Source organism: Petromyzon marinus, chromosome 45 (genome assembly GCF_048934315.1).
Source record: "Petromyzon marinus isolate PM22_M1 ecotype Great Lakes invasive population chromosome 45, UKy_Petmar_22M1.pri1.0, whole genome shotgun sequence".
NCBI classification, from domain to species: Eukaryota; Metazoa; Chordata; class Hyperoartia; order Petromyzontiformes; family Petromyzontidae; genus Petromyzon; species Petromyzon marinus.
In genome coordinates this window covers 10,282,292-10,298,562 of record NC_133711.1, presented here as the reverse complement: position 1 = coordinate 10,298,562, position 16,271 = coordinate 10,282,292, and the positions used below count along the sequence as shown (strand labels likewise).

Sequence of the window (16,271 nt, the reverse complement as noted above, 5' to 3'; positions counted from 1 at the left end):
ATGTGATGCCTTTTACCAAAGTGGCTGCTGCTCTTTGTTTCGTGTGGCTGTGGGTGTTGTCTGTTGTCAGACACCGGCCTGGCTGGAGCAGATGATTGCTCACGCCACTTGGAGAGACCTCTTCTACAAGCTCGCCGAGAGCCACCCCGACTGCCTCATGCTGAACTTCACCGTCAAGGTGCCGGCCTGGCTGCCCAGCCACACAGACAACCACACATCCATCCACCCACCCACCCACCCCAGCCACACACCCACACACAGCTACTTCACACTCCGCTTCCCCGGAAGAGATATGGCCTTGTGTTGAGCAGCAGCGGTTGTGTGGCCAGGTGCTGTTTGTAATTATGGTGATCGATGGTTCTGAGGGTAGACAGTAAAATGTATGCAGTGCAATACAGTTTATGTGTGTGGTATGTGTGGTGTGTGAGCAGCTGATATCCGACGCGGGACACCAGGGCGAGATCACAAGCGTGTCGACAGCCTGCCAGCAGCTCGAAGTGTTCTCCCGCGTTCTGCGCACATCCTTGGCCACGCTGCTGGATGGAGGAGAGGACAGCTTGGACAAACACCTGCCCGAGTTTGCTGTAAATTCCTCCCCTCTGTGTGCATGCGTGCGGTAGTGCAACGGTTGGCGTGATGCACTACGAACCAGACGACCCGGGTTCGATTCCTGCTCACGGCCAACACCAGTGACGATTATCTGAACCGGTGTTGGGCCTCCCCTAGGTCGACTCGGCTTCAAATTATTACCTGGTGTGTTGTGTAAGCATCACCACTGGGGAGATAAATGCAGTCGAGCTTCGTGTACCGTTCCGGTCTTCATAGGTGCTCGCTAACAGCCCTTGCCCCAAGAGTCTATTAAAGTTCTTACGGGGGATCTTTGTTTGTGCATGAACGCACACGTAATACGTGTGCGCGTGTCCCGACAGAAAATGGTGTGCCACGGGGAGCACACGTACCTGTATGCGCAGTGCATCATGAGCGTGCTGTCGCGCGAGGAGCAGGGCGGCTCAGCGGTGCGTCGGATCGCGCAGGAGGTGCAGAAGTACGCCCAGGACCGGTGAGCAGGGCCGCGGTGGTGGCACGAACGGCGCAGCTCGACAGAGACACCGTTGGGTTTCCGGGGCGTTCTCGCTCTTGGCAGGCGTTAGCGATCTGGATGGATAACTCTGCCGAGACTCCGTCAGTTGCCGAGTTGACGAGTGGCGCCGGAGGTGGCCGAGTGGATCGGAGGTCAGATCGGTGGAGATGGCACGGCTGAGATGCCGGGTTTGAGCTCAGGTTCTCAACCCCCTGTGATTAAACTGGGTTCACAGTTACATTGTGATTGTAACTATTTACAAATGACACAGTTATAGCTGAAATTGACCCCAAGTCTGGCTGCTGTTCTTCTGATTTCATGAAGGTAAGCAACTAGTGTTGACTCTTGATTTAAAGCTTTCGTGACTGCAGTAATTCATATTCTTAGTTCTTTCGGTAAAGTCACGTTGAAGGGAAACAATAAAATAATAAAATATATATATAAAACAATAAAAATTCTCACAACGTTTCGACCATAACACAAACGGTCGTCATCAGGTGTGTCGGTTTGCATTCATTTATTTATTTTTAAACGGTGTATTTATTTATTTATAAAAACGTCAGCGCCACGCGCAGCGATTTGGCAGTTTATTTAGAAGGACGAGTCATCTATGTTCTGAAAAAAGGAGGGGGGAGACGAAAAATTAATGTATGCTGTCTGAAAGCCACCGTAAGCGTGAACAATCAATTAAGACCTGAAATGGTTTATCAAATCCTTCCAATGACTGCTAAGCCAGAATCCATCTTCTCGGTTGAAATTGTCTCTGTGCTTGTATATGTGGATAGCCTCATGAACGAATCTCTCATGGTAGCCAGATGGCTTACAAAGAACCTCTGTCTTGGAAAAGTCAATGTTATGTGAGCCTACTGAATTATAACAATGATCTGCCACGGTCGAGGTGTTGGTCCTACCGTGTTTAAGGTCTGCTTTGTGTTCACAAAATGTGGCGCTGACGTTTTTTTATAAATAAATAAATACACCGTTTAAAAATAAATAAATTCATGCAAACCGCCACTTCTTTCAAATGTTTCTTGCCGTTGTTTTTTTCACACCTGATGACGACCGTTTGTGTTATGGTCGAAACGTCGTGAGAATTTTAATTGCTTATATATTTTATTATTTTATTGTTTCCCTTCAACGTGACTTTACCGAAAGAGCTAAGAATATAGTGTTGACTCACTAAAAACAGTTCAACAGCCAGACCTGGAGTCAATCACAATTGTAATTTGTAATGAAATACAAAGTGTAATTGCGACAATAATCTCGCCTAACAAAGCTGCTATAAATGTATTGGACTTCCTGGCCTGGAGAGTTCCGATTGGATTCTTCTTGCCATGACTGCGTGATGCGGGGTCACAATCGGAGGGTGAAAAGGCAGTCGATGGTATTGCTGGTTGTGTGGTGGACGCTCACCAGGGGTCACGACGTGAGCCAGATCACGCTGGCGCTGGGCAGTGCGGCGTCGTACCCGCGTGCATGCCAGGCGCTGGGAGCCATGCTCTCCAAAGGCGCTCTCAACCCGGCCGACATCACCGTCCTCTACAAGATGTTCACCAGCTTGGACCCGCCTCCTGTCGAGCTGGTACCACTTGCATGAACGACAAAGATCCCCCATATTGCCTGTAACAGACTGTGGGGGCAAGTGCCGTTAGCGAGCACCCATTAAGGCCAGCACCACGACGGGTGGCCAGCACCACGACGGGCCGCTTGTCTCCCTAGTAGTGATGTTTACACATCGGACCAGGTACTCATTTGAGACTGAATCAACCTCGAGGAGAACCAGGATTGGTTCATATAATCATTGGTGTTGTCCGTGAGCTGGAATCGAGCTCAGGTCGTCGGGTTTTGTAGCGCAGCACACCCCAAGCGTGACACTACTTGTCCCTACACACACAACAAATACATTCACACGTACACATACACACACTTCCCCATATTTACACATGCACACACACAGACACCAGCACATACCTTTTATAGGTTTTGCCACCACCCAGTAATTTCTGTGGGCTATTATGGAAGCTGAGAGGCACCTTAAAAATAGGGACATGAGGCAATCTATAATAATTGTGTATCATTTTCATAGCCCACGTTGTGAATCAAGGATCTGGATGGACTCTCTCGCATGGTTCTGGGCATCAAAGGCAATTGAGTGCAGTCATCGGAGACTGGTGGTGGGTTGAGAGCTTTTATCGTCAAACCAAATTTATTATTTTATTTCCCACCTCTTATTCCAATTGTGCTCTCGGTATCGTCTTGCGGTGAGACGTTTGTCTGTTGGGAACTCTCGCAGAGCGCCGCGTCGCACCCCATGTTGGAGAAACGGTCCTTAGGACGGGATATCGTAGAACTTACCTCCTGAGATTCTCTCGTGACCTTTTCATTCCGCATGCTAGGGGTCAGCATTGCCCCACACTTTTCTGCAGAGAAATTTTGCACGACAGTAAAACTGAGAATTTATTTTACTCTGAGAAGGAATTTTCCAAATTAAGAAAAAACCTAAATTTAATGTGATCACGGATTTTCATGCAGTCATTGGTTATCGAGCTAACACCATCGACTCGCTACACTTGAGAACCCAGTTTAATCGCATCTCAGTGTGCGCAAATCCAAGGGTCTCCGTGAGTCTGCGGGTCTCTATGTGAATCATGAATAACGCCTCGGACTCCAGTTGAACGATAGTTGAGCAGCTCAAACTCGGATTAAAACTCAAGCTATCAGCGGAGCCGGTTCAGCGTCTTTGACCCCACTGGGCCACCCAGCGACCGCGTGCCATACGATCTGAGTGGGGGCGAGTGCTCTAGGCGTTGACTGAGCGCGACTTGACCGGTGGGCGTGCAGGTGCGCGTGCCAGCCTTCATGGACCTCTTCATGCAGGCCCTCTTCAAACCAGGGGCCAAAGTGAACCCCGACCACAAGCACAAGTACATCTATATCCTCGCGTATGCCGCCAGTGTCATCGAGAGCTGGAAAAAGGTCGGCGTCGCCCGCACCACATACACGCACAGACACGCTACTCACTGGGCATGTGACTAGGATTGCCCTTAATTACATTTCTACATGGTACAATGTCAAATTATCACAATATAAGATTCCCAAAACATTGTAATTGTATTTAGAATGTTTTATGATGTTGGTGGGGTTGGGTGCTGGTGGGAGTGGCGTATACGGATAGTGTGGAGTACTGCCGACGGTCGTATTGAAATGTGTTGTGCAGGAGGTGGTGGTGTTGGTATTGGGGTACGGTGGTCGTGGTGTATACTGAGTGCGTTGCTGGTGGTGGTGGTAATACTGCGCGCGCTGTGCCGACGTCGATGCGCACGCTGCAGAACAAGCGCGTGAACATAAACAAGGACGAGCTGAAGTCGACCTCCAAGGCCATCGAGACGATGCACACGCTCTGCTGCAACGAGAACAAGGGCGCCTCGGAGCTAGTGGCCGAGTTGGCCACCCTGTACCAGTGCATACGGTGAGACGCCGTGCGTTTGCCTTCACTGGGCTTGGGAGTAATAATACACGGAGCAAACGGTGGTTTATAGACAGCAGAAGGTACGATTGTCACAATTAGATTGGTCCTCCCATTATGCTTTGCATGTCATGTGCAGTACGGTGTTGTCTAGAAGTCACCTTTTACATGTATTATTAATGCCATTACCTGTTTATAGCCTCCGTACACACTCTCATAAGTTACAGCAGACAAATAACTGGGGTGCGTCAATGTGTGGTGATCTAAGGGTGTGGAGTGGTAGTGTCGTGAATACAATTTAGGATCGGTTCATCATTCGGTGCGCACTGCCTCTGCATCGGGCCCCTTGGTCCACGGCGACCCTTGACCCCGCGCGTGACTGCTGTGCGCGTGCGGCGTGCCCCCAGGTTCCCCGTGGTGGCTATGGGCGTGCTGCACTGGGTGGACTGGACAGTGAGCGAGGCCAGCTACTTCAAGCTGCAGACCGACCACACGCCCCTGCACCTGGCCCTGTTGGACGAGGTCGGCCCTCCTTCCGGCCCATGATCCCTTGTGCCGCACGTGCCGGGACAATCTCGATATTCACAAATGCTTCATGGGAGAGACACAAGGACGGCCTTGCTGAAACCACCGTGACGTTTGGTAGCTTTACCCCCAATGCCTTCCACGTGCACCTCCCCTTGCGTCCGTGCGTGCACGCAGATCAGCACGTGCCACCAGCTAATGCACCCGCTGGTGCTGCTGCTGCTGGTGAAGCTGTTTGAGACGGAGCACTCGCAGCTGGACGTCATGGAGCAGGTGAACGCCGCAACGCAGACCGGGCACCCCCCCCAAGTGCACCGCTGGACTTGAACCGTACTTCAAACTCAATGGGGCAGCTCTCTAATGCGCCTTTAGTCTTCTCCTTCCTGGCTTTCTTCCAACTTGTGGGGTCTGCTTTCCTGGTCCCTTTTCTCCATTCCTTTCACGTCCATGTCCAATCCACAGCCTGGCTCACAACTTTGAGCCACCTCTTTCTAGGCTTCATTCTCTGCTCTGGTGCTTACAAGCTCGTCAAGAGCAAATGTTGCCTTCTTTAAGCCCTTGTGTTAAGCCACTGCCAGACGCGGGCCTCCCCACACCATGTGAATCTTATTTAACCATACCTTGCTGCACTGGCCAGTCGGAGTTGGTCTAGGAATGGAGCATAGATGAGAACAGAGGTACAGTACAATAGATGTTCACCACTGCTCTTTGCTGCCCTAATCCCCATTGCCTATGACACCTGTCGTGCATGGTTGTAGCTCACTCAGACTATCCAGTTTCAACTCTGCTTAGCTTCAAAGATCTGACAGTTGGGCACATTCCACATCAGAGGTGGTTATGCAATAGCCTAGGTTAAGCTCTGCAGTTCCATTGCTTCCATTTTGCAACATAGTTGCATGGTACTGAGCTAGTAAACTCAATCATTGCTCATGTCTGTGTAATAAACGATAGGGCTGGTGGGCCTGAAAGTCTCCTTCCTCAACTTGGCGACCAGTTCCTGGGAGCCCAGCAGATGATCTCGGCGTGGAAAGGTGCCTGCTCGGCCTATGAAAAAAATATACATCGAGGTACTGTAGAGATTATGGTGAAATAATAATGGTGCGTGCCTGTGCGTGCAGCTGGAGCTGAAGAAGACGCTGCTGGACCGCATGGTGCACCTGCTGAGCCGCGGCTACGTGCTGCCCGTCGTGGCCTACATGCGCAAGTGCCTGGAGCGGCAGGACACGGACATCTCGCTCATACGGCACTTCGTCACCGAGGCGAGGCCCACCTTGGCCTCGTGCCAACACCTTCCGGCAATATGGTGTCGAGAGGTCCTCACAGTGACCACAAGTGGCCGAGCGCGCTAAAATTAAAAAGTGTTGCTATGTTGACTTCCCTTCTAGTACCCGTTTAGGGTGACCGAGATGCTTGCAGTCATGGAGAAAGATCGTTTGTGTGCTGGTTTGAAGTGGTGGGCCTCGTGTGGCTGTTCCCTTCCGCCGGTGCGGACGAATGCTGAGTGCGATGACAATCCTCTGTTCCCGTGCCTCCAATCCACCGCGTGCGCTTTTTTCTGAATGGTCGCGCCTTGTGTTGCCCATGTTCGGCGCGTCAATGCATTTTACCGTGTTAATGCGTCGACCGCCGTGTGACTTGTGTTAAAAGCACTGGCCGTGTTAATGCGGAACCCCGCGGGGGCGTGTCGACGCGTCAGGTGTTGGACATGATCGCGCCCCCGTACACAGCCGACTTCGTGCAGCTCTTCCTGCCCATCCTGGAGAGCGACAGCATCGCAGGGACCATCAAACCCGAGGGCGAGAGCGACGCTGTCGCAGAGTTCATAGGTCAGCAGACACCACCGCCACCTCGCGTGGAAGCATTCGGGGTTACGTCCTTTAATTATTGCCGAGTGATCTCACAGACAAAACACCCGTCCGCAAACAATTTGAGAAGGGAAAAAACGAAAACGCTGGAAGTGCAGCAGCCTTGCAGTCATTTGCTTCACAGCCAGAATTATAAACGATTAACGAGATTGATGGCCGCAATTAGGGGATGGTGGGAGGGGGAAAAGGGGTTTGGGAGAGGTGTGGGGTCGACTGGGGTACATTATACCTTTCCAACAAGAATTGCTGCCAATTATTTTGTTCAGAACAGAAAAATATATAAATATATATTTGAACCCTAACAAAGCTATATATTTTTTGCTGCATTTAAAACCATTGCAATCATGATTTTTTCTGCTTGCTGTCTTTTTTTTTTACGCCAGCCCATTGTAAAGCAAACTTCGTCGGCAACTGAGTGGACTGACGGACGGAGGGCAGTGTGGAAGTGCCGGTCCGTAGCGTTGTCACGGCACCGCGGGCTCTCCCCCCACCCTGCTGGGAATTGCCAAGGACAAGACGCCACCCGAACGCCGTGCAACATCCTTCTCCGCCCTATCAAGATCGCGCGACATTGTCCACTCGCTTAATTCCATTAAAAAATAAATATTAAAAAACGAATTGACAACAGCAGCCTCCACGACGAACCATGGAAAAAAAACGATCACAGCCCCCTCGCGAGCTTTCTGTTCAAGCCTCCCCCGTGAAACTCTCACACGCAGCCGCACCTGCAATGGTTGCGCTGGCGCCAGCGCAGCGTTTTATTGATTTACAGAACGCGATCCCTGTCCCGAGATCGTTAGTGTAGTTATGCTGCCACCCATGTAAAGCGCCCAACGTCACCTGTTTTTGTAAATAAAGCATACTTTCAAGGTATATATTGATCGATAGTTGCTATAGCTTGCTTCATCAGAAATATCTGGTCGAGAAAGAGCAACGCCTCCTTGTTGCAGACCACAATATTTCTGAAGCTTATGTTTTACATGGTGGTGAGCGTGGGTTTTTCAGCGAGTCCCCTTGCCATGAGCAAGCGTGAGCAGGCTCTGGGGGGGGGAAGAGGGGGCTACTTTTCCTGGAGGGAGCGCTGCAGCACTTCCTGTAGGGTAGAATCATCATCCGCCTGGTAATCCTGCACACGCACAAAACACGCTCGTCAGAAATCGCATTTTTTTACATTTTTCCGAATTATAAAATTTAAGTTTCTCTGAGTTTTAGAATTTGAGTACTTCAAGTAAGAGTTTGGCCGGCTAGCATCATGGTTCTCAAATCACTACAAGTTAAATAAAATAATGTTTGCTCCAAAACATTCCAAGAAGTTGCAGAACTAGAACTAGTGCATGAAGACAGCCTTGAGGCCCTGTGAGGCTTTCCTGGGTAACAAGGGGGGGCATTGCCCATACCCACTTCCTGTGAGCTGAAGTCTCATTCTTTTGGATTTTTTCCTCCTTTTCCCCCAATCGTGCTATCAGCGTCGGATTCTTGGCAGAGCCGTACAACTCCCGCCCCCCCTTGGTGTTCAGAGTGGCACATGGATGCAGATATCACAGTGACTTTCCAGTTCCCTTCAATACACCTCTGGTCCACAGGCAGCAGAGGGCAGCAATTCCCCACCTGTTCTGTCATGCAATTGTCAACCTGATTATTTTAATTCTCGGAGCTGGAAATTCGCCAAATTTCATGCAGAACCAATACGTTTTTTTGCGTGCAATAATTAGCAATCGGGCTGAGACATCAATTCTTTACGCTTAAGAACCCGGTTTCATAACACTCGATTTATATGAGGCCGAGTCCCTTAGTTGCTGGTGACTGGGCTGAGACCACTAACTCACTACACTTGAGGACCCGGTGTGATCACAGGCGGCTTAAACCTGGATTTAAACTCGGGATCTCGGCAGTCCTCAGGGCTTGGCCGCTCCGCCCTCAGAGCTGCCCAGCTAGCTCTGACCCGGTGAAGTGTAGATCTGTACCGTGGGGGCTGGGAAAGTAAAGCTGTGGCTTTGTCGCAGAGAACGTGCGAGGGTACGCGGAACGCGACTCACCACGTAGGTGTCGTAGGAGAAGCGATGCCTGTGCGTGAGGTGCTGGATGAAGTTTGAGCTGCAGTAGTTGGGGTCGCCCCATGGCATTGATGCGCACACTGGGCACACCTTGGGTACGCACACCACACATACACCACACACTTGTCACCTTGGCAGAGAGTTATGCCCAGCTGTTTGCCACAAGCCTTTTTAGTGAGGTAGGGACGGTCATGCGTGTGCCACATTGGTGCAGTGGCGAGGCCTGGCACGTGTGTGTGCTGGTGTATACTGCGTTGGTGAGGCTGGGCGTGTGCGTGAGGTTGGGTGTCTGCGTGCTGCGTTGGGGCGTGTGCTTGTTGGCACGCACCACGCGCGTGCGGTCCGAGTGGTGCCGCTCCATGCAGTGCCGCAGGAGGTCGTCCTGGTCGAGGTTGCGGGTGCCGCAGTACGGGCACATGAACGTGAAACGGTTGGGGCCTAGGCTACAGTCACACACAGATCCGCCGTGTAGCCATTAACACACCGTGGTGGGGCAAGTGCTATTCGTGAACACCTATGAAGGCCAGCACAGCGACACACAACGGGAAAGTGTTGCCGTCACTATGCCCGGCTGCCTTTGTCTCCCCAATGGCGATATTTACACACCGCACAAGGAACTAATTTGAGGCCGAGTTGACCTAGGGAAGACCCAGAACCAACCTGACCACATCACACGATTAGCAGACAGCAAAGACCCACTCTGTGACCGAGGACGAGTCAAGCAGCATGCCCAGCCACCTTTGTATCCCCACCCAGTGCTGAGGTTTATTCATTGCACCTGGTGCTCATTGAAGGGTAAGTCGACCTAGGCGAGGCTCAGGACTGTTCAGATATCACTCGCCACTGATATTGGCTGTGGCCCAGGCACACAGACTGAGGCAGGCAGGTCCCACAGGCAGACACGTACAGTGGTGTGGAAGCAAATGGGACATGCAAATACACACTGGGGGTCAGAGACATGCTTTAAGACGTTCCCACACACGAAAGTAACTTGGCGCTATGCTAAAAGCATATATACATATGGCAGTTCACTGGCACTCCAATTAGCACGGTTGGCTACGTATGGTGCGAAAGAAGCTCAACATACAGAGGTACGTGGACCCAGATTGGCAGAAACACACATACTTGAGAGAAATACACAGGCTTGCAGATGCACATACACAAAGGCTCCCAGACACACCATCACACAGTATGCAGGCCCCACAACCACATTGGACCATATCCACACAGACAACGCAGGCCCACATTTCCATAGACTCCTTTTGGTTTGCATTTGCCCAGGGTGTGAACAAGAGTCTGACGGGTGCGTTCCACAGTTTGAGCTCATCCTTCTAATATACCTCTGAGGGGAGCGGCAGCGTCGGCCGTACCTGGCAGCGGTCGTAGTGGGCGTCTGGAATGCAATCTGCGCCTTCTGGGCTTGTGCACAGGTGGACGTGTGAGCTCGGAAGTCGGACACGCGCACCTGTAGGCGAGATGGACGATAACGTCGATCCAGGTCTGTGGCTCCAAAACCCAGGGGGAGCCACGTAATACTTCATGAGCGGTCGGGAGGATCGGGACTGGTACGCACACAGACGCAAACTTATCACGGGTGACAACGCCTTAAGCTTTCAGACGCAGGTCTCCGAATGGAGGGTTCCGAGGGCACAAGTATGGCCATGCGAGGTGCCAGAGGGCTTTGTACCCTCCAGCGACGAGCACCACTCATTTGGGTTCTCATCTGGAATCGACTCGCCCGTGAGCGCTGCATTCACCCACAGTTGTTTTGCGTGCCGCGGGTTTATTACGAGTTCTGGTTTTGGCCGTGCTCTGAGGAACGTGAGCTGATGCGGTAGTCAGCTGGAAGTGGGGCGTGGGGTGATGGGGCGGGGGCTCAGTTTTGCAAGGTTACGACGGGGGATCGGCCAACGGCGCTCACAGATTTTGGCTCCGGGGCATTGCAGCAAAGATCCGCCTGCCCTCTTTATAATTCAGCTGCTCCGCGTGGCAGCCAAAGTTGAAACGCTCACAGCACCAAACTCCGACTGAATGCAACTTATTTTCAAATCGACACCAAGACTGGGTGCCTGTATTTTACCTCTGCGCCGTGCATCGTGCCTGGCCTCGTCACCCCCATGGGGGCGCGGGTGGTTAGGGGCTGGCGGAGCGGTACCTTTTCCGAGCAGGCCGAGCACGGCGCCAGCATCTCAGCCATGGTGCGTTCCACGGCCTCGTTGCGCCTCGCATCCCTGGCGGCCAGAGGGGAGCGGCAGACGGCGCACTGGGGCTGCTGCGTGGATAGGCAGCGGTGCAGGCACGCCTCGCAAAACCTGCACGCACGGCGGCACCGGCGGGACACGGCCACGGCGCTGTTTACCACCATGGCACGAGCATCACCTGCCACGGCTGGGGCTCCCGATTGCCACCACCTCCCTACTGCCTCGCCTGCCCAGCTGGGTCGGTGGGTGTCCTTGTGGTCGCGTTCTCTGCCACTCAGCCATTATTGTCATCCATTGGCGTGGACTGGACACTCGGGGTGTAATTCAAGTTGTGGCGTAAAGGCAGATTTGGTGGAATAGGTAATTGTGGATATATTTTTCCAATGAAAATTGGTTTAAGCTGCATATCTGCCAAAATTTTAATATCCCCAGAATCCTGCAAACCAGAAAATCCAGAGTGGATCTTTAATCGGGTGGAACGTGAATAGACGAGAGCGCGGCCTCATGGATTATGCCACCGATCATCAAGTCGATATCTTGACGAATCGGATTACACAATACAATTGCAAAAACATTATCACCTCTGTTCCCATGCAGGCTCTGGACGCTGGCAGGTTTCGCGATGCCATTGGCATCATCAGCCGCCGTCGTGCTGGGCATGGCTTGTAGGAGGTTTCCCACCTTCAGGAGCCAGGATGTCTGGGTAGCCACTATTTCTAAAGCTCCCCGAGTAATCGACCACCAACAAAGCAGACGATTACAACTTTACGTCGATTGAACTAGGTCGCCAGGTGGCAGAGCAGTTGCATCAAAACTGCTGTGGCAATGTTTTGCGGTTGTGTGGTAGAGCTCTGCGAAGCGTTTCCGGGTTGCACCGCGTGTTGCTCGTGCACCATGTCTGACGTTTCGCTCCAACAGCTGTGAGCTTCTTCAGGAACAGTGCACTACAGCACCAGATGCTATGCAGTTCAGGACCAGGAACAATTTAGTGCAGAAAGCAGCTGTACTAAAGTACACAGCTGTAAAATCCAAACCGACGCCTCTGCCATGCAGATAGGGGGAATTCCACGCTCACACCGTGCCTTTCAAACCAAACTGATCATGGGGAAATCCCCACGGTGATTCGGATCGGTGTACACGAGCGGCGAGCAGACAGGCGAGTGTTGCAATTTCATGTTTTCGTTGTCCTTGTCCTCCCATCTCCAAAGATGACGCTGCCGACAGACAGCGTCAGTGTCATATCTTGTGCATGCGACTCGTAACTGCAGTGATTAAACATTTCCTTCCAACGAAGAGAGTATCACCATTGGCAATGATAAATCCACTGCTGGATGAAGGCCTCTGCAAGCCTGCACCAACCACCATGGGCCTGCGATGCCACGATCCCAATCCCACCAACGCGCACAATCTCGTCGCTCCAACTCTGCAGTGGTAAATCCTCCTGGGCGCGTTTTCCCTCCTTTGATTGCGACTCAGTCGATAGTCTCGAACACTGGCCATCACCATCTCGATGCCAGGGGCGGAGCCAGGATTTTGACTTTGCGGGGGGCTGACTTCAATATTCTGAGATATCCAGTGTATGTTTTCCAATGGGCGCCACAAATGTATACAACAAATTGTATTGGATTTGAACGCGGAGTTCATTAATAGGTCGGAGCCGCTGATGTGGCTAATAAGTTCGATAAGTTCTGAAGGCTGCTGGTCAAGCAGCCTGGAGGGCAGCACAAAGTGGCAGCCAACATTTTGCAGCAGCTGGATATCCGGTTATCCCGATTACCGACTTTCCCAAAATTTCAGGGGGGGCTAAGCCCCCCCAGCGGCTCGCCCCTGCTTGATGCCCTCTGTCATTAGATCACAATAATGTCCCTGGTTGTGACTGTTTTCTAATCCGCAAGTTCCTCTTTCTGTTCCGATTGTTTAGTTCCTCTTTCTGTCTACAGTACAATTTATTCCCAACATGCTGCACGATCATTGCCAGACTCCATACGACTGGTGGGGGGGGGGTACTGCTTTGTGATTACAATCATCTCATCATCATAAATTTGATTTGTGGCATTGCATACGCAGATGATGAACCACTGACACAAAATTACACCCCACGCGCTAAGATTCTGGAAAGCACCTTTAGTCAAGGCGTGCCCCACAACACACACACAGATATAGACTGTTATAGACTGTGTGTTACCTACACACACAGGCGTGTGTTATCTACACACGCCTGTCTGTGTGTTAACTACACACGCCTGTGTGTGTTACCTACACACGCCTGTGTGTGTTACCTACACACACACCTGTGTGTGAACTACACACGCTTGTGTGTGTTAAATACACACGCCTGTGTGTGTTAACTACACACGCCTGTGTGTGTGAACTACGAACGACAGCACTGCACGTACACCTGCGTTAAGTCACCACTGTTTAAACTACACATCCACACACCCGGTGTGATTTCAAACCCACACCTGCATCTACTACAGGGACACACTTACACCAACACCTGTGTGAACTATACACACACACCCCGTGAACTGCACACACACACACACCGTGAACTGCACACACACACACACCGTGAACTGCACACACACACACCCCGTGAACTACACACACACCCCGTGAACTGCACACACACCCCGTGAACTGCACACACACACCCCGTGAACTACACACACACCCCGTGAACTGCACACACCGTGAACTGCACACACCCCGTGAACTGCACACACACACCCCGTGAACTGCACACACACACACACCCCGTGAACTGCACACACACACACCCCGTGAACTGCACACACACCCCGTGAACTGCACACACACACACACCCCGTGAACTGCACACACACACACCCCGTGAACTGCACACACACACACCCCGTGAACTGCACACACACACACCCCGTGAACTGCACACACACACACCCCGTGAACTGCACACACACACACCCCGTGAACTGCACACACACACCGTGAACTACACACACACACACCCCGTGAACTGCACACACACACCCCGTGAACTGCACACACACACCCCGTGAACTGCACACACACACACCCCGTGAACTGCACACACACCCCGTGAACTGCACACACACACACACCCCGTGAACTGCACACACACACACCCCGTGAACTGCACACACACCCCGTGAACTGCACACACACACACCCCGTGAACTGCACACACACACCCCGTGAACTGCACACACACACACCCCGTGAACTACACACACACACCCCGTGAACTACACACACACACACACCCCGTGAACTGTACACACACACCCCGTGAACTGCACGGCACTAACCGCGCTGTCCATCACGAGTCTCGCACTGGGTCCACAAGGCGCGACATCTCACCGCCACTCGAACCTCCTCACCCTCACCGCCACTCGAACCTCCCTCACCCTCCCTCACCGCCACTCGAACCTCCCTCACCCTCCCTCACCGCCACTCGAACCTCCCTCACCGCCACTCGAACCTCCCTGACCCTCCCTCACCCTCCCTCACCGCCACTCGAACCTCCCTCACCCTCACCGCCACTCGAACCTCCCTCACCCTCCCTCACCGCCACTCGAACCTCCCTCACCCTCCCTCACCGCCACTCGAACCTCCCTCACCGCCACTCGAACCTCCCTGACCCTCCCTCACCCTCCCTCACCGCCACTCGAACCTCCCTCACCCTCCCTCACCGCCACTCGAACCTCCCTCACCCTCCCTCACCGCCACTCGAACTTCCCTCACCCTCCCTCACCACCACTCGCCACCCAGGGGAGGGGGCATAGCGACTCTCCCGGGGTTCGAGTCCCGACCCAGGCGCTGTGGTGCACGCGTCTGAGGCGATTCAATTAGTTGCGTGAGGGGGGATCTCAGACACAAGGACACCCACCACCAAAGCCACCCACCACCACCAACAACACCACCACCAACAACACCACCAACAACAACACCACCACCACCAACAACACCACCACCAACAACACCACCAACAACAACACCACCACCAACACCACCAACAACAACACCACCAACAACAACACCACCAACAACACCAACAACACCACCAACAACAACACCACCAATCACCAACAACACCACCAATCACCAACAACACCACCAATAACACCACCACCAATCACCAACAACAACACCACCAACAACAACACCAACACCACCAACAACAACAACACCACCACCAATCACCAACAACAACACCACCACCAACAACACCAACAACACCATCACCAACAACACCACCACCAACCACCACCAACACCACCACCAACCACCAACAACACCACCAATCACCAACAACAACACCACCAATCACCAACAACAACACCACCACCAACAACAACACCACCACCATCACCAACACTACCACCAACACCACCAATCACCAACAACACCACCACCAACACCACCACCAACAACACCACCAACAACACCACCAACAACAACACCACCAACAACAACACAACCACCAACACCACCACCAACACCACCAATCACCAACAGCACCACCAACAGCACCACCAACAGCACCACCAACACCACCACCAACACCACCAATCACCAACAACACCACCAACACCACCACCAACAGCACCACCACCAACACCACCAATCACCACCAACACCACCACCAACAACACAACCACCACCACCAACAACACCAATCACCAACAGCACCACCAACAGCACCACCACCACCAACACCACCAATCACCAACAACACAACCACCAACACCAACAACACAACCACCACCACCAACCCCGCAAGCTCTGACCCGGTTCCAACTTCCGCGCCCTGGTCCCGGCTTTCGCGGTGGGCGGCTGCTGAATAGGGGGGGGGGGTGGGGGAGATGTGTAGGGGACTTGGCGGGGAGGTCGCCGCCACACTCACGTGTGTCCGCAGCCCGTGTCCCACGGCGCCGTGAACACCTCGAGGCAGATGGGGCAGATGAAGGCGCCCAGCGAGTCGCGCGGCCCCGCGGCCGCCACGGGAGAGAAGGCCATGATGACGATGCCGCCACTGACGACATCACGGGGGGCGGGGTCAGAAGGAGGAGCCGA

At 52.8% G+C, this 16,271-nt stretch overlaps 2 protein-coding genes across 4 annotated transcripts in view; one reads left to right on the top strand and one right to left on the bottom strand.

Annotated features, from left to right (window-relative positions):
• NELFCD (negative elongation factor complex member C/D) overlaps positions 1 to 7,810 on the top strand; it is an 11,902-nt gene extending 4,092 nt beyond the window's left edge. Inside the window, exons 5-15 of the mRNA XM_032971298.2 lie at positions 71 to 178; positions 432 to 584; positions 930 to 1,060; positions 2,498 to 2,663; positions 3,923 to 4,057; positions 4,411 to 4,550; positions 4,955 to 5,069; positions 5,250 to 5,345; positions 6,191 to 6,331; positions 6,769 to 6,898; positions 7,321 to 7,810. Coding sequence (XP_032827189.1) covers positions 71 to 178; positions 432 to 584; positions 930 to 1,060; positions 2,498 to 2,663; positions 3,923 to 4,057; positions 4,411 to 4,550; positions 4,955 to 5,069; positions 5,250 to 5,345; positions 6,191 to 6,331; positions 6,769 to 6,898; positions 7,321 to 7,352 — 1,347 coding nt within the window. The 3' untranslated portion in view covers positions 7,353 to 7,810. The remainder of the gene's footprint in view (positions 1 to 70; positions 179 to 431; positions 585 to 929; positions 1,061 to 2,497; positions 2,664 to 3,922; positions 4,058 to 4,410; positions 4,551 to 4,954; positions 5,070 to 5,249; positions 5,346 to 6,190; positions 6,332 to 6,768; positions 6,899 to 7,320) is intronic.
• Positions 6,934 to 16,271, bottom strand: LOC116952176 (E3 ubiquitin-protein ligase RNF166-like). 3 transcript variants are annotated; one of them, XM_032971299.2, is made up of 6 exons: positions 16,102 to 16,271; positions 11,147 to 11,303; positions 10,332 to 10,456; positions 9,320 to 9,434; positions 8,974 to 9,081; positions 6,934 to 8,063 (listed from the first exon to the last, which is right to left on the bottom strand). In XM_032971299.2, the coding sequence occupies exons 1-6, from the start codon at positions 16,212 to 16,214 to the stop codon at positions 7,998 to 8,000; spliced, it is 684 nt and encodes a 227-aa protein (XP_032827190.1). In that variant the 5' UTR covers positions 16,215 to 16,271; the 3' UTR covers positions 6,934 to 7,997. The 3 variants fall into 3 exon arrangements, with proteins under 3 accessions (XP_032827190.1, XP_032827191.1, XP_032827192.2); XM_032971300.2 differs by having other exon boundaries at positions 10,362 to 10,456; positions 16,102 to 16,270; XM_032971301.2 differs by lacking the exon at positions 9,320 to 9,434 and having other exon boundaries at positions 10,362 to 10,456.